Source organism: Poecilia reticulata, linkage group LG23 (genome assembly GCF_000633615.1).
Source record: "Poecilia reticulata strain Guanapo linkage group LG23, Guppy_female_1.0+MT, whole genome shotgun sequence".
Taxonomy (NCBI): Eukaryota; Metazoa; Chordata; class Actinopteri; order Cyprinodontiformes; family Poeciliidae; genus Poecilia; species Poecilia reticulata.
In genome coordinates, this window is record NC_024353.1 from 17,749,999 (window position 1) to 17,769,030 (window position 19,032).

Consider the following 19,032-nt stretch of genomic DNA (forward strand, 5'->3'; position numbering starts at 1 on the left):
ACTGTAAAACAAGGGGAATGATATCTGATGGGTGAAAAATGGCCATCCGATAGGGTTCCCCCACTGTAAAACAAGGGGAATGATATCTGATGGGTAATATTGAGCATTAAAATGCATTGCCCTGTTTATATACATATATATACATTTATAATAATTATAATATAGGTGACATATGTGTTTATCATTACTATTATTTTGTATTATTATTATTATTATTATTATTATTAGTAGTTGTATTACTATTAGTTTCCTGCAAAAACGTGAAGAAAGTGTAACAACTTTGCCGAAACATGTAGTTTGAGCTTTCACGGTGTCCGTAGTTCCTCAGACAAGCGCAGAAGAAGCGTGTGCTTTCTCAGTGCTCATCACGAGCACGCGCGTATTTTGCCGCGTGGGCGGGGCGGAGCGGCAAGAAGACGCCGGGGGAACCGTATCTGATGGGGAAACGCGGGTTGACGTAACACCGGCATACAGACAGGAGGAGCATGCTCTAATAGAATGGCAGCCAGTGCAGTTAGCGTGAGGTTGCGCAATCGCAGGTGAGCCTCAGCTCCCTGCTGCCTCGCTTCTGAGCATTTGAATGGGAAAATGCGACAATACAGCGATTTTTAAGAAAAAACTAATCAGAATTGGTTGAGCTAAGTAAAAACTTTATAGTACAAACCACAGGGTGAAAATAGCAATATAAATGATTTTATTATTATATATTATCTTTCCATGATAACCGGTGAGGCTCTGCCTCACCTGCCTTCCCTGACCACACGTCACTGGTTTGGACGGCCAGGAGGATAATCAGCACACATCTCACCCGAGTCGCACTGGGTATATTGGGAATGTCATAAACCATTCACCTCGTGCTTTACTCTACAATCCTGTTAAGACTGTGATTACGTCTTGTTGAGGGTGTGGTTAATACACCACAGCTTTTCCTTTCATTAAACCTTATATTAGCATGCCTACAGAGGGCCGACTAGTTTAGCAGTCAGGATGTTCTCAGACAGCTTAAGGGAATCATTGGCAAACAAATGGAGTCAAATGATGCAATATAAAGATATTTTGTGTGTTCTTCAGTAACTGTTTAGAAATAAGAGGAACTTCATTAATCTTTTTAAACATGTAATCAGTACAGTGAGGTAATTTGCAAAAAATTAGTCATTCTGGTTGTAGAACAAGTCGCCCCATATTAAACATGCAGAGCTAGTTTTCTGTCGTGCTCTAAAAAGAAGCAGATACCAGGATCACCTCCTGTTCTGCCACTTTTCTGGAGTGACTCTTGTATTGGTTCTGATTTGTTCTGTTTGTTGACTTTTCATGGTTGCTTTGGTTGATTCATTGCTTGTTTGGACCGTTCTTGACTTTGCTTTTGGATGCTGTGCAACTGGAAGGATGAGCAGCGCCTCCATGGCTGCAGCCCCAGGCACCTGTCTCCCTTTGGATGGGCTCTGAAATGAAATTGTGTTGTGCTTCTGCAAAACTAAATGAAGCACTCTATTCTATTCTATTCTATTCTATTCTATTCTATTCTATTCTATTCTATTCTATTCTATTCTGTTTTGCTCTTACTTTGTTTAATTTACTTTTGAACAGTTATGTTGCATAACCAAGAAAACAAGGTATTGCTTTTACAACTGGGAGCTGCTGATTTGTATCTCAACAACTTAACTAACACGTGACCTCTGACCCCAAATCTTCAAACCATCTCTTCCATCCATCATGATGGACCAGTCAGTCTTTCTAACCAAACAGCCAGACAGAGATTTAAAGAGGAGGCGGATTAGCATTTCTTGATAAATGGGGGTAAAAGCAGGACATTGTCATTGAACAATATTTGCTGCTCAGATATTAAGCTATTAGCATGTTGTGACAATGATGAAACTGTTATACAGCAGCAGTCTTGGTTGTAACACTGACTGCTACTGAAGATCCTTCCTGCCCACAGCATCACCATCCACAATGACGGAAGATAACTGGATGATATGAATTACAACATTTTATTATGAAATTATTTTTGACTTGAATTGACTTGCTGGGACTAAGTGTGCCTTCTACCACCAAAGGGTAGAAGATACTCGTATAATACTGCACAGACAAACCGCACTTCAAGAGACTGAGGGGCAAAACTATGGTCATAGTTCTTAGAATAAAAAGTCACTGTTATTCATCGGTAAGCAGGGTTTGTATAAAACATGTTTGGGTCCACATTTGGTTCACATTTATCCCATCCATTATGAATGAAATTCAAATTTAAAAATACTTTATTGATCCCACAGGGGTATTAAATGTTGTAACTCATATGATGATGAAGGCAGACATTCAGGGCTGAAGGAGTGGCCCAAGAATTTGGCATAATTAGTGTAGCAGCCATTACTAAATAGTTATTTTAAAACTTCAGCAAAACTCCAGTTTGTCCCAGAAATGTGTTTGTGTTTTGGGAAATACCCTCTCATGTAAGTGTTTAGCTACAGATCCCAGCTATCCAAAGCTCGGTGGGTGAATTCTGTTCTTTGTAATCCCTTTAGGTGCTGAGGAGCTGCAAGTAAGCAGAAAAAGAGACCATGTTCCCGCCACAGATCACAGCCACAGTGAGCTCTGCGTGTGTTTGAGGACAGGAGTCTCCCCTCTGGCCCGTTCAGTCCGCTCGCTGTCCAGAACCAAAAGCACCAAACAGCTGACACCACAGACAGCCATGGCCTTCACTCTGTCGGAAATCATGGCGGCAAGGCGGCAGCAGTCCCAGGCCCAGTCACACACTCAGAGAGGCAGCAGGGCAGCTGTGGAGGTAGATGAGTACAGCACCAACCCCACACAGGCCTTCACCTTCTACAACATCAACCAGGGCCGCTTCCAGCCACCGCATGTACACATGTGAGTAGACTGGAGAAGAAAAACTGCCGCCATGTTGGCCACCAAGACAGGATACCACTGCAATGGGTTTCCAAATATTCCACAGTCAGCTGTTAGTGGTATTATGATGAAGTGAAAGTGATTGGTAACAACATCAACTGTGCCATGCAGTGTTAGGCCTCAGAACATGACAGAGCAGTCAGAGGATAACAAGTTACAGTCCTCCAAGTTTCTTGTAGTCTTCACATAGATAAAAAAAAAACAGCAGAGAGCTTCATGGAAAGGATTTTTACTGCTGAGTCATTTCCAAGCCTTACATCACTGAGTGCTCTCTGTCCATCACTGGACTCTGGAGCTGTGGAAACATGTCATGTGGAGGAGTCAGGGTTTGGACGTTAGCAGCAAAAATGTGCTGGGCTGAGTAAGTGAGTATGGTTTGTATGGGGTTACTGCAGGAGGCAGACCTTTTATTACAGTAAAAAAAAACTTTTAATGTTTCTGCTTATAAAGAGACATTTTGGGTAATTCCTCTGTTGTAGGGATGCACTAGTTGCAGTTCAGCAGACCCATCCAGCAACTGACTCGTCCTCTCTTGACGGTGCTAAGGCCCTCCTCCTGACTCTGATTGGTTGTTTCTGACTGGGTTTCTGTAGAAGGCAGTAGAACCAGAGAGAGGAGACAGAGTAGCTCGTGTCTTTCTGACTCATTCCATGCTGTCAGGACATGGTGGTTTCAACACATATCTAAAAGACATATTTTTTATAAAAGTTACTGCAGGCTAAGAAATGATCTAATATAGTTAATAGAGTCTGAAGCAACCATTGGAGAATCTGCCAGTGTCTGTGTAATGAAAGTAATTACAGACAGAATAAAAAAATATATATTTGATGTGAGAAAGTAATTCTGCCAGTTAAGGCCTGTGTTCATTAGCATGTGAGTGGAAAGAGAATGTTAAAGTGAACTTTAGCCTTTTCTTACTGCGCTTAGTTTACTTGTCATGACTGTCTGAGATTCATGTAGAAGATATCTGCTTTTCACCAACACCCTGTTTCTTACATTCTAGAAGCTGGATGGTGGGTGGTGGTGATGGGGGGTTAGGGTGGTGGGACAGCAGTGTGGAGGAGAAAGGGCTGTGTGGAACCGTACCTGGAGGAAACTTCCTAAAGTGGGCCATGGTTATTCACCAACTCCCTGGTTCCCTGGAGACCACATGAATGTACCAGCTCACTGAAAATCCCATAGGACTCTACACTTTTCTATATCTGTACTTTATTCTTTTTCTATTTTTGTACATTTGCCTCAGTGTGTCTCTGTACTGTGCTTTTATTGTGGCCCCTCGTTCCCACCTCTTCCCAAGTCTCCTGCTTCCTTTGCTTCCTCAGTCTGTGGGGATGTTTTTTTTTTTCTTTTGGTTGGATACTAATTTAAACTTCTTTTCCTGTCAGCCTGCTACTGCAGAACGTTTGCGAACACCGTTATTTACCTGCACACATTACACATGCAGTGACACTTTTATCATGGCCCTCAAACTCAACCTTGACTTTGCTCATCTTTTCTTTCTCAGGGTGGACCCGATGCCCCACGACACTCCCAAACCTCCAGGTTACACACGCTTTGTGTGTATTTCAGACACTCATTCACGCACAGATGCCATCCAGATGCCGTACGGAGACGTGTTCATTCACGCCGGAGACTTCACCGAGCTTGGGCTGCCCTCTGAGGTCAAAAAGTTCAATGACTGGCTAGGTTAGTAAAGACTAGTAAGCACTACTTTGCCTCAGGTGTGAATTTCACCACTAGGATTATCATGGGTAGTTTAAGTACAGATCACATGCAGCACCTTTTAAAACTTTGGAAGTTAAACAAAAAATCACTGTTTATTTCAGTGCATTTTCTCAGCATGATGTAGTTTCTTGTGTATTTTGTAAGTTCAGCTCTTATCTGATTTTATTTATTCTGTTATAAGCTCAAGGACATATGAGTATGCTCAGAGAATTTTTAGATTCAGGGCAGAATCTCTGATTTCTTATATTCTAAACCTTTAAACAGAAAAAAAAAACCTTTGTTGCATCCAAACCTCTCAGATGTTCACTGACTGAACTGAAATGACCTCAGTTAACAGTGAAAACTCTAACAAAAGGTTTACAAAATGCTCAGTTTGTTGAGCGTATCATTGTTGGCTGAAATGTGAACCTTCAGGTCAGATTTTAGCTGGTGTCGTTCATGGGCACGAACGTCAGATGAACTTTAGGCTTTTAAGAATCAGTTTAAGTCAGATTTCACTTGATTTTGCCTAATTGGAATTCATTTCACTCCAGTGGATTTACAGTTGAATCTGTTTTGCATTGTTTTACAAAATGTAAGCATATTTCAATACTTAATTAAATCCAGTTGACCAGTTTAGCAAACATGTAGCAAGAGAAGAGTGTGCCGAGGGTCCCAAGCAGGCAGGTGGCAGTTCAAACAGGATCAACAGTTTTTAGCTCTGGCCAATATTTGAATGGTGGACCAAGAAAGACAATTAAAAATGTTATGAGTGAATGTGTAAAGAGCAGGAGGATCCCAGTTTTATGAATGCCTTAACATTTCTAATAGGAGTTTGTTGTCTCTAAATATTTTGTGAATTTTTTTTGTAGTTTTGAGAGAATGCACTCAGAGCTTTGATTTTAATTCCATTTCAGCCTTCTGCTCTGTGGTCCTCCACCTAGAAGCATCTCATCTCCACTGAGTTAGCAGCTGCTGGAAGTTTATCAGCTGTCAGAAATGAAGAGTCTTTGAACAAAACTGGGTTACAAACTGGAAAATGAAACAGCAGCAGCTCGATCATAATTATTGCTGCCTCAAAAACCTTCCCAGGTCTGTTATGTGAGAGTCTGTGTGCCTCTATGTGTTCATCTCGTTCTCTGAGGGAGGAGGGGGGGAGGGGGGGTCATCCTGTCCTTCCCCTGTTTACCCACTCACGTATATAAGAGCTGCAGGGAGTGCGAGTTGCTTGGTGAGTTGCTGTGCTCCAGCAGCAGGCCAGCCAATGGGAGAGATGGGGATAAGAAGGTAAAGTGAGCCAAAAGCACCTGCTGTCACTTCTGAAGTTCCACTCATCTCTCTCTCCTTTCCTTCATCGCTCCTCTCCTTTCCTATTATTTCCTCCTCCCCTGCAACTCTGCCGTCTTCCTCCTCTCATATAAATATTTATGATGTGACTCTGTTCGCTGCTTTTTCACTGATGAATGCGACTCCTGCTGCTTTCTGTGCAGAATAGATTCAGAGTGATCAGCTGTAGTCTGACCCTTAACCCCGGTCACAAATGATTCTGCTCCTAAACTTTTTTACCTTCTCCTTACTTTCATTGGCTTTTCTCTTTTCCACCCATTGTCTCTCCTTTTCATTCTCCTGTCTCTACCTCCTTCATTTTTTATTTTCCGTAGATTTTCTATTTTTCCATTCCTCTTTCTCCCTCACATTTTCCAGCTAGCTTCCTCCCAGTCCAGTCCTTCCCCATTCTACTCCCTCTCACTTGGTACAATTCTTCTTTTGGCTTTTATTTTTAGCAGGAAGTCAGCCGGCGCTGAGGGTGGGGGAGCAGGGGGACTGGCATCCACTCAAGGCTTTTGTCAGGGGATGGCAGCTTTGCTGGAGAGGCAGGCAGAGAGAGGAAGGAGAGGATGAGTGAAGAGGTAGGAGTTGAAATTTATGCAGGGACAGTGATTGGACATGGAGGAGATGTTGGGACTGTGGAGGTAAAGTAAGTCTGGTCTTTTTTTGTATGTGAAGGAGCTCAGAGTTTTAAAACCTAGAGGTTGATTCCATGATCCCCCAACCCCTATCTTTGTCACTGTCACAGAAAACCATATAGTTACTGCTGTCAGTCACTGAGAAAAGGACACCGTCTGGGTGTGTGTGCGTTTAGCATTTCTCACTTGGAGGCCCATTTTTCTGTCAAATGTTATGTTGTGAGGACCAACTTCACCTTATGGGGCCCAAAATCTGTTAAAAAGAGATTATGTTTGTTTCTGGGTCAGGGGTTAAGGAAATGTGCATTGGCACAGTTCTTGTGAAGTTAGAAAGATATTCTGTATGTGATGTTATAGCATTCTGGGCTTCTGGCTGTTGAGAAACAATTGCTTCCTGGAGGCATGGACTGTGTTGAAGTTTAAAATTGTACCTAATCTCTAACGTTTGTCCGTGATGTATGTAATGCACCAGTTTGATGATATAAAACTTGTTCAGCGCTCTTATCTAGAGAACTACGGATCAGCCCCGGCTCCAGAGAAGTTTAACAGGGGGGCATCGACTTATTTTGGGGGGCAAAATGAGTCTACGTAGCTGAACATAGACAACAACACCAGCAGCCTACAGGCTACTTGTTAACAAGCTTAACGTGCTGTATTTATATTAGCTAGTCATCTTTTAGCTATCATCACCTGCATCCAACAGCTTTACTCAACTCAGTCGGTTAGTTCGGGGAAAAACTGTGCCAAGTTATTTACTTTTTGCTGGTTTGCTGCCATGATTCTAACACACACCTGCGCAGCAGCAGGACGTCTCCGCTGCCTCACAGGTGTAAACCCAGTGCGAGCGTCTCAGCTTTCATGTTGCGTTTGAAGGCGGCTCGGAAAAACAAGTTACGACTTGTTAGCAACGGATTAAACTGTTTTAACTGCTGAAAAATGGAACAGAGGAGACAGATATGGGACATGCGGGAACTCCTATTTTATCAAATTGATATAGGAATAACAGACTGTTGGCCATTCCAAGGTAAAAACAATAAACAGCTTCCAGTCCGTGGCTCGCTACAGATACCGTGAAAGCTCAAACAAGGTGTTTCAGCAAAGTGATCCCACTTTTTGCAACTGCATGAGCCCTAATCAAATGCACACAATGCGTGTTTTCTCACGCAAATCCACATGCCTTCAAGTACAACTTTTTTTTAAACACGTGCACTTTCAAAGTTTCAAAGAACCTAGCACCAACTAGGCGCAGCGAGAGCATTACACGTTTTCGAWGTGTACCGTTACTGTGTAAACACGGATCGTAATTAGAACGTTATCGTGTAAACGATCCAACAAAAACGGAACAAAAGTGCCGTTTTTGTTGGATCGTTGTCGCGTAAACGCCCCCTTAGATAATTAGTTAGTTAGAAGTTATCAACTTCATTGTTCACAACTTCAGTAAGAATCAATCAGAGAATTTGACCTATTGACTCAAATGGGTTTGACTCAAACCCATTTGACTCAATTTATTTTTAGTGGAACTGCAGAGGTTAGTTACACTTTAAACAGTTTCATTTGATGAAACAGCCTGATTTCAAAATAATGGCTGTTGATTTTTATCAGTTTAATGGCTTCCTATTAATATCTATCAATCTATGGATTGTTTGTATCTATAGATCTATATGGATACATATCTATCTATCTAGGCAGCCACACAGCCACACAGACACACCCACTAGAAGGAAACAAAAGTGTTCTCAAGGACCAGGAGGCTCCCACCACACAGTACATTACCTTCATTATACTGGCTGGAACCAAAGCTACTTTTTTATTTTGAGAGAGAGGGCGAGCTGAGATTTTTGCAAGCAAAAAGTTAATCCATGAGGAGGGAAGTTTTGCGCGCAAGGAAAAAATCTGAGTGCGAGTACAAATATTTGAGTGAGAATATTTGAAAAAGAGCAAAAGTTTTGAGTGCGTGCATTACAAGTTTTGAGAACAAACACATTTCTGTTTTCAAACTGAAAATGTGTATTGACTTACGGTTAGGCATGTCGCGATAAACGATAAATCAATTAATCGGACGATAAAAAAACCTATTGAGATCATTTTAATTATCATCTTTATCGTCTCTTCCTGCCTTTTTTTCTTTCTGTTGATGACGCTGAATGAAAAAGGCTCAGCTCCGGTGCTCTCCACTGACCCTCCCTTCCTCATTTCCTTAGTCTAATGTCCAGCGCACATTACACGAGTTGTCGGCCCATTTTCAAACCCTGAAAGACACATTAGCCGACAGAAATCCTAGGTATAACGGTTCGATCGAGTTCGTTAGCTAATGAAGCTAACTTAAAATATATGTGAAAAAAATATTTATATAAAAGGGACATACTGCAACTTTAATTTCATTCAGGAGAGAACAGGTCAGGAGGGACGTGTTTTAGAGCGTCTGCTCACTCAATCATCTGTTAAGTGGTAAAAGGCACAGGGAACAAGTTAAATATATTAATATGTTGGTAATTTTTTTTCCTTAATTCATTAAATGCTAGTGAAAATGAGACAAACAGTAGTTTGTAGCTAAGCTAATTATGCTAAATGGTCGATAATCTGGCTGCACAGTGGCGCAGTTGGTAGAGCTGTTGCCTTGCAGCAAGAAGGTTCTGGGTTCGATTCCCGGCCCGGTCTTTCTGCATGGAGTTTGCATGTTCTCCCTGTGCATGCGTGGGTTTTCTCCGGGTACTCCGGTTTCCTCCCACAGTCCAAAAACATGACTGTCAGCTTAATTGGTCTGTCTAAATTGCCCCTAGGTGTGAGTGTGCATGGTTGTGTGTCCTGTGTGTCTCTGTGTTGCCCTGCGACAGACTGGCAACCTGCCCAGGGTGTACCCCGCCTCTCGCCCGGAATGTTAGCTGGAGATAGGCACCAGCAACCCTCCCGACCCCACTGAGGGACAAGGGTGCAAGAAAATGGATGGTTGATAATCTCACAGTCTACTCACCTCTCTTGGAGAAAAACTGAGTTATAAATTAACACTCTTGCCTTTTTATCTCTCTCTCCCTCTATTTTGTTTTAAAAAACCTGATTTTATAACTTTTTTGAGCAGCATAGTAACTGCCACAGTCACCGCTGTATTCAGCTGCAGCTTCAACTGACTGTAGCTGCATATGTCACTGTTAAGCGCTCCAAGCAGGAACGAACCATTTAACGCCAATAGGGGCAAATATGGATGTGTGTTTTTTGGTCTAGGAGGGGCAACATTAAATTTTTACTGCTAAAAACAATCTTTGAAAATACAATATGATTAATTTTGTATTTGACAGGACCCCGAATTTTTTATTTTATGTCTATGAACAAAATATAAATAATTAAATTGTGGAGGGCCCCATGCTGGTCAGGGCCCCTAGAATCGTCATCACTTTTCACCCCTTTACCTAGCCCCTGGGTGTGATACCCTACACTCTAAGAAATAATCCTGTAAATTTACAGTAACATACTGACATCTATAGACGCCAGAAGTTTACTGTAAATGCACAGTAGCTGTATCTTTACAGTAGTATCTTTACATTATACCAAAATTAAACTTTTATTTCACAAAATTCACTGAAATACATTAAAGAAAGAACAAAAAGAGCATGTTTTAATAGCTTTAGGGAACTTACCTTGTTATGATAAGCTCCAGACAAGACGCCATACTGCTGTCTCCAGGGCAAACGTGACGTCACAGATACGTTGCGATTGTGGGAGCAACTCTTTATCAAACACCATCTCTTTAGGGAAACTGACAAACCGATCTTTGAATTTGACTAAACAAGTGTTTAATTAACATTGTACTTTTAAAATTTTTGGTATTCTAACATTTTTGATTATGCTCTGAAGATTTCGATTCATTCCCTAAAAGATTTATTATGGAAAGTATTTTTTTCTTTCCGTTTAATATTGTCTTTAAATGCTGCTTCTCTAGATGCAAATACAAGTAAAATGTCTTGCCTAGAAAAAAAACTGTATTTTACAATTATTTTGCGGTAGTTTACTGCCAGTCGTCAGTCTTGATTGTGACAAGAGAAGAAGACATTAAATTGACAATATCCTACCGTATTTTGGAATAACAGTATGTTACTGCTGGAATTCCGCCGTAAATTTACAGCCATTTCTAAGAGTGTAGTATAGGTTTTGATATGACAATTTCGGAGTTACAGCCAAACCTCCAGCAGCTGCCTGCAGGTCCTGCTTTCACATCTGGAGCTCACTGGGTTTGGTCTTGGTCACAAATGCTGTACTGTAAAAATGCTGCTTTGATTGTCAAATACTATGATCTCTTATTCATGCATGAATTATGATCCTTTGTGTCAAGATGTTTTTTCATTTTTTTATTTTCTTATGGCATAAAAAAAGGTACAAAAATTTTTTTTTTTGTACAAAACATTTTTATTTTATTTTATTTATTTTAGGTGATCAATTGTATTTTCCTCCAAATACGAAGTTATTTGAAAAATACATCAGTAGTATTGTTCTTTAGGGGTTATCTGATGTCACAATATTTTTTTTACCTGCAAGAGTCGTCTACAGTAGAAGGAGGAACAGGGTCGGTTGGTATTCTCTTTTGTCTGTCGGCCATATTGGATTTAACAAAAAGAATTTGTTGCATTTGCAGCTGATGGCCAGTAATTGATAGTGTATTTTATTATGCATTAGTGTCCACTTCAGTGGTCTATGTGCATTTATAACATAAAAATCCACAAGAAGAACAAGAAAATGGCTTTTAGATAGCTGCCCACTGTAGTGACCAGTGACCTATGCATGAAAGGGAAAGTCACTCGACTGTGTGCAGTGGAATGGGACACTGTTTTAAATAGATGCAGAAAAATGTAACTTTTTGTCTATAAAGGAGAAGATTTTCACTTACTCCTAAAATACTTTTGGTCTTTGACAACATGAGATTTGATGGTTGCTGTCACTGCTTTCTACTGTCTCATTTTGTTCTATTAAGAACTCATCTCTTCAGCTCCTTGCCACAAATGGATGTTTTGTCCCTTAGTAGCAGTAAATAATGAGACACTCTGACATGAAACACATTATATCACTTCATTTTCAGTATGACCATTCAGGGTTCGTCTTTTTGCACAGAAGATTTGTGATGCAACTTTGTCATGGAGTTGTACTTAGATAGAACTAACTTTCCAAGTTATCTTTTGCTATTCTTTTTCAGTTTTTAAAGTTTTAAATATTCCACATATTGTTGTGTTCTTATAGTTCTGGACTACAAGTGATCAGCTTATCATTTAAAGATAAATCTCTAAAAATTAAAACATTAGTGAAATTGGAATTTATTTCAGAGTGACATAACCATTTCAAGCATTTATTTGAGGATTCTTGTGAAGAAAACTGATTTTTAGTTTTTCATTAGCTGTAAGCCATGATCATTTCAATTTATAGAAATAAATAGAGTAAATTCAGTTCACTCTTTACATAAAATGAATTCATTGAGATGCATCTACAGTTTTCTTTTCAGGCCAGTAATGCAGTGCTAAAAACCCTCCATAAAAATGTGGTTAAATTGGCAGAATTTCTAACTTATCATCTTGAAGAGTGTGTGTTTGGATACACAAGTTATTTTGGTGTAGAATCACTCAGGAGCAACTATCATTTTGCTTTTTGGTGCAAATTCCATCCCAAGATGAGGTCAGAGAGCTGCAGGGCATTTAGTGTTAGACTGTGTCTGTTTTACTCTAGTTTTCATTTGCCACTTGCTGTCCATTCACTTTCTGTTTAGTAGCATTCAGACAAACAACTTCTACCCCTTTTCCTCTGGCTCTGTGCAGCTGGACTTTGCTCCTCTCCACACAGAACCTGAACCTGTTGTGTTTCCATTAAGAGGCTGTCGGCTGAAGTTCTGGCTTGAAGGCCCACCTCCAGCTGCGGTAGTTGTTCTCTGTTAACTGTTACTGTGTGCAAGAGCTGCTTCATGGTGGTTTTGGGGGAATGCTTTTGCATTTGAACAGCTGATTTATTGTTACGGTGTAGTTCAGCTGAGTTGTAAATAGTAAAACTTTACTTGGGTTTTACCTGCTCCTTCCTTTGTGGTTCTAAATATTATTATAGTCTCTCTTGAGTTTCATGAACCATGCAGGTAACAGCAATCTGTTCACATCGAACTTCAGCCGTGCTCAAAAAGCCAGCAGAAAACCAGTAATGGAAATGCTTGCATTACTCTGACAAGAAGAAGATTTATTCAGTCCAACGATCTGAAGACGTTTAAAAGCTTTGAAAGCTTAGTTGGTGAAGTGAAGTGAAATTGTGGGTGTGACCATGACAGACTCCTGCCAGTTTACACATTTAACCTCAGTTATTGTAAAAATATTAGTGTAGTTTTGGAATAATATAACAAAATCGTGGCACAGTTTCCCACAATTAGTTTCACTGTCCTTCTGTTAGACGTGACTCTGCTTTGTGACTGGAGACTGCAGGGTTCATAGCCTTTAGCATCTTATTTAAAGCCTGCTCTGTTCCTTTCTGTTGAATAATAAATGAGCAGAGACTGTGATGCAATCACCATGCAGGCATTTTAAATGCAAGTACGTATGGGTAGTTGTATTTTTCTGGTCAGAAAAGGGAGAGAGTTCTTCCTCTGTATATCTTGGCCTCTCCAGCTCCATCTTTGGGTTTTAAACTGTTTTACTTCATTTCGTTATATCTCTACTTCCTTTTAGCTTCTTTATCTTTTCTCAGTTTTCTGCTGGATTGCTTCCTTTAGCTGAAACAGTGAGGGCATTAAACTTTTATGCTGTCTTTTTATGGTATGTTGTACTTCTGCCTTCCTCCTTTTCTTCCTGCCCTTGTCACACATCTATCTCTCCTTAGTTTGCCATTTTCATGTTCCTATTCTTGGGTTTCTCTCCTCAGCTAGGTTCCTTTATGTCTGCACTTCTATACTCCATTTGTCTTCATTTCTAATTTCACTCTCTACTTATTTCCTCCCGTTAAATTTAAATAAGCGAATTTGATAAAACTTCATTCGACTGTAGATTTAGCTAGCCATTTTGCATTTGTCCCTCAGGGCTTCTGTTTGTTCTGTTTGCATTTGTACAAATCTGTGCTTCTTAAATCTACTGTATGTGCATACAGGAGGGAAAAAGATTCAATTGGCTGTGAAGCGCTTACAGAAACATTTTCACTATTTCTTTTGTAAGTACTAAATTTTTTATAGTTCAGGAAACATATAGGAGGAGCTTCCAAGAAAAACATTTTCAACATGATGGATATATCTTTCCTTGTTTTTAGATTTTCTGTTGCAGAGTTCTGAGTCAGGATCATTGAATGTATGTTTTGTAATAAATGTAGCTTTTACACCGTCTGTAAAGGAGAGGGAAGCCTTTTACAACCCGAGGCCAAGCTGCTGGAGACGTTAACACGGAGCAGATGAAGGAAGTCAGAAGCATTGCAGCCCGTCTGAGTGTAGACAAGACACAAGTAGATGATTTCACTTAGTGTGGCGTTGCATTTGATAAAAATTAAGGGATTCACCTTGGAGCCAAATATATATCATGACTTCTTAGTGAAGGAGCCGGATGTGAAATCCCAAAACAACTATTTTTGCTGATAAACTGTTTAAACAGGTTGTTTAGGGTTCTATCTTTATGTTTCTGTGCAAAGTTTGACATTTTTGTGCAGTTTGTTTAGTTTGCCTGAAACCGTCTCACTTCTGGCCTCTCCAGTCAAACGATTCTTAGGCAGTTGAATTTTCCTCTTGTTGCAGTACGGCTTGGTGATGGTGAAATCTAAATTTGCTCTAAATAGTTCTGAAGAACAAATAGTTTAACAGAATTCAGCAAAGTGGCTCAGCGTAAACAAGTTGTTGTTTAACACTGATTTAATTTGACATAATAGAAACCAAAATCCAGGCCTGGGGTGGATGGCGCATTCCCAAGTGCCTTTAATTCATCAGCATTCATCAGAAGCCCACGCTACTTGTTGTGAGAGTTGCAGCTTAATCTTCCACCACATTATCTTGGAGGCGACGTTTGTCACACCGAACAAGGAAGTGGAGCAGACAGAATGAAAGAGAGAGATGGAACGCCAGAGAGAGAGAGGAGACAGACCACCTACGAGGATGCTTGATGATGCGCCGTATCTGTCTTTGTCACTGCCTCTGTGTGAGCGTCTCTGGATGTGTCCGTGTGTGAAATGCATTATGTTTGCTGTGGATATTGTGAAGTGTTAGGAAGTTCTGCTGGACTCAGATAAAATGATGCTTTTGGATGCGTGGCGCAGTAGGTGGTGTTTGTGTGCAGTTCCTCATAATTACTCGCTGTCTTTGTTTTGGGTCTGCTTATTCAATTGTGTGTGTGTTTATGTGGGTGTGATGGAAGCTGCAGTGTGCGGGTGGTGCATTAAATGAAATGTGTATGAAGTCTGAGTTGAGGTGGAAAGGCAAAAGTTCTTTTATCTTCCTTCATTGTGTACATTTATCTCTCATGTCTTCTTTTTCTCTTTTATATGATATATTACTTTTCTCGCCCATTCAGTCTTTCATCTCTGTGCTTCTCTCACTCTGTGTCATAAAACCACCACTGAGTGTGTAATTTATCTGTCGCTGAACATCAGTTGTGTTTTGTCTGAAGCTTCACTTTGAATCCAACTGTTCTTTTTATTCTGGATTGTGCCGCAGGTTCAATCCAGAATAATACACAGTTCTACAGGGCCGTGCAGAGGCCAATAAAGGGGCAGGTGCTCAACAACAAAAAAAGGGCACATCTAACCGCATTCTAGGACAGAATATCAACAAAGCCACACAGCTTTCAGAGTTTAATAAACAATTATAAATTACAAAAATGTGACATATACAATCAAAGCTAACAAACATCTCCATATAGAACATAACACTATGCCTATGTAAGATATTATATTAGTAATTCCTTTCTGCAGGTCTACTTTGTTATAGGAAAGTATTGCAATATTCAAACCCGCAATTTAGCAAGAAATGTAAATCAGAGCTAGACCACCAGACATATTTTGTCTTTACAGAATTACACTATTAAAAATATAAACAAGAGCACAATGCAACCTTTTAGTGACTGTAATCTATAAAACAAAGAGCTGCCTGTTTGCTACACTTGCAGTTGAGTTGAAGATGGTCCATTCAGGAAAGCAGAACTGCATCAAACTTTATCGTGGAACTGCAGAAAAACGAAAAAAAAAAACAACAAAAAAGACAAAAGGAAAAATTGAATTGTTAATGCATGCCACCATGAGAAAAGCCTACTGAGTTTTGCTTAAAAAAACTTAAAAAAAAAAAAAATTTAAATCACACATTTTTGACTCATGAAGTTAACTTTCTTTTTTACAAAACAAACTTATTTGCGCGTGTCAGAAATCTTTTCTTGTTAAGTTTTTGTTTGTGACTCAAAGTTTTGCTTGTGACGCCTTGAGCAGGGCCTAAAATCACAACAAAAGATTTCTGATGTGTGCAAATAAATGTTTATGTTTGGTAAAAATCAGTTAATTAAAAAAAAAAATCTTTTAAACAAAACTTTTTTTTTTAAAGGAATCATTACAATTCCAAAAGTTTTGATTACAATTTTATTTTACTTAACTGAGGTTAGTTTTTTTTTCCATTGAATAATTGGGAAACAAATTTAACTTCATACTCTGCGAACCAGACCCTAAACTCTGTGTTGAGTTTTTTCCCCTTCATTAATGACACTTTTATTACATTCATTATATCTATCATGGTAATTCAGGGTGAGTTATTTTTAATTATAAATGAATATCCTTGTTGGGCTATTATTTAGGTGTTATTCTCCTTCAAGATACATTTACCTAACGCCAGAATAAATGCAATGTACATTATACAGCAAAGGAAATTAGAAGATTGGACATATATTCATTATGGAGATGATCGGTTTTGGACGGGCGATGTGCCCCTATTGCATAAGTGATATTTCATGACTGATATCATTAAAGATAAACTGGAGAAGCTTTTTAGTTATCTAGCTTTGCTAGCAAAGTCGTTAGCTATCAGCTAGCTAATAGCACAACAACAACAGCCTAATATCTGTATGATAGAAATATTGGATCGATAGATAAGAACAGTTTTTCCTCACCTGGCTGTCTCCTCCCACTCAGTAGTTCTTCAGAGAAAGGCAGACGCAGAGGCCTGTCAGTGTCTGTTGTATTTCATTACCTCTCTGCTTAAACCGCTACTCCGTGCTGAAGCAGAAACGATACTTCAACGTTTTCCGTCATCTAATAAGCAGCAAGTCTACTCCACTTTATTCACCAAAAACGTTTTTTTAATTCACCAAAAACTGTTCAGTAATCTGGAACGTTCGCTAAATTGAGCTCCAGTTAGCTGCCTTATCTCACTGCGCGAGAGGCAACTGCGTCATGCGTCACGGGCAAAAGGTCAAAGGTAACAAGGTGACCAGTTTATTATATTATACAAAAATGAAACAAATAAGCAAAGAATTTTAGCACATGTTTTTATGTGTCAGAAGAGGGCTTAGGAAATAATAATAAAAAAATACATACAATTGACCAAAAGGGCACTTTGGGGCAAGGGGCAAAAAGGACAGGTGCTCAAGCACCCTCAGCTCCCCCCTCTGCACGTGCCTGAAGTTCTACACATAAAGAGAGTGTTCAGAGTTAGACAGAGAGTGAAAGAGATGGCAGTAATAAAAGGAGTTGAACAATCAAATTCATCTAATGTATGTATGCAGTGGACTCGTGGTATAGGAGAGGTTTGGGACCTCAATCAGAGAGTTGAAATCCACAAATACTTTCGATTTCAGACCTCCAGAACATTTATAACTGCATAGACATGTATTATACACTAATATGCATTGAGATAATGAGAAGTATAAGATGATATGAGCCAAACTGGTACGTGGCAGTGATAAATGTTGAGTAAAGGTGATGATCCTCTTACTAAGGCAGTTCCTTTACCAACTGCTTTTTTTTAGGAGGTTTTGCAGAGTTCTTCTTCATGGGTATTTCAGCTTCTGAAGCAGCATTTTCTTTCAAATTTTCTGGATATTTTTAACAGCAACAACAACAACAACAAAAAAAATTGTGCAAATAGGCAAATTTTCTATGAATAACTCAGAGCTAAAGAAAAATCTGTGAATATGTGAATTTAGGCTGGGGTTCACTGTATATGTGTCAGAGCATCAGCCCACTGCAGCAGAGACCTCCAGATCTATGAAGGTCTGCCAAGGGATGTGGCACAAAACCATCAGTACCTGATCATGTAAATCCTGGATGCTGTGAAGTGGAGCCTCTGTAGTTCAGTCTCATTTGTCCAGATGTTGGACTAATGGGAGGTCGGGCCAGGTCAAAACCTTAAACTTGAACTTGCTGTTGTGCATCTGCAGACATTCTGCATTGAAGCATGTGGCAAGAGGCCAGTGCCATTCAGGAACATGGTCTCCATAGTGAGTTTTGATTAGTCAGCAACAATGCTTAAACAGGTGGTAGGTGTCCATGTAAAACTCTCCTAAATGACAGGAAGATAAGTTTTCCAAAGCATCACTCTGCCCTTTCTAGCTGACCCTGGTCCTCCCTTGAGGACCACATGCCCTTATGCACAAAGACAGTAATGATGTAAAATTCATAAATAACTGTTAGTTATTGGGTAATTAATATTTGTCTAGTAATAATCTACTACTCTTTTAGGAATCCAGCCATTACCTACCAGTGGGTTATTTATGAAATTAACACAAATGAGATACCAGCTAACAATAACTAGAACATTTCTGAAGAAATTTAAGAGTCAGGCTAAAGTGTGTGATTCTGGACCGAATCAGATGTTCTGATTAGGAGTCAGGTTCAGCGGGCCTCAGCTCAGATAGTAAAAGCCTAAACAACTTAGATTAACGTATAGTTCATTAATTATTAAACAAACACGATTTTGTTCCAGTTAGTTTCTGCATAACAGCATTTTCACGATTTTTTATTTATTTTTTTTGGTTGTGAAGTCTTTCCAACATTACAGAGCTCCTATGGATCTGGAATGTTAGGACACACTGACCACCATATACAGGGAATGAGAGACAGTCTGTTCTTGACATTTAAGTAGCCTCAAAGTATTCAAGTAATATTGATGATTTTCTAAATGGTTTCAAAGGATTTTGATAAAAACTTATTTAAATTAATGATGTAGAGTGGGGATAGAGATAGAGAAAGAGAAGACCGGATGAAGGTTTAAAAGAACCTGAGTTTTCTTTTCATTTTACTTCAGAGGAAAGTTTGAGTGCTGCCACTTCCTTATTTATTAACTCCTATGGAAACACATTTCAGGCTGGCAGGAAGTATTTGGCCCTTATTTTTATGCAACTCCACACACTCCCAGAATTCCCAGACATACACTGTTATTAAGTTATTTGGCAAGATGTTTTGGCTACTGCTTTTTAATATCGACATGTACACACACACACACACACACACACACACACACGCACGCACGCACGCACGCACGCACGCACGCACG

The 19,032-nt window shown here is 39.6% G+C and overlaps 1 protein-coding gene across 1 annotated transcript in view; it reads left to right on the top strand.

Moving 5' to 3' along the window:
• The window catches only part of mpped1 (metallophosphoesterase domain containing 1), a 91,617-nt gene that overhangs the window by 15,555 nt on the left and 57,030 nt on the right, over positions 1-19,032 (top strand). Inside the window, exons 2-3 of the mRNA XM_008401555.2 lie at positions 2,520-2,865; positions 4,409-4,590. Of these exons, the coding sequence (XP_008399777.1) occupies positions 2,687-2,865; positions 4,409-4,590 (361 nt within the window). The 5' untranslated portion in view covers positions 2,520-2,686. The remainder of the gene's footprint in view (positions 1-2,519; positions 2,866-4,408; positions 4,591-19,032) is intronic.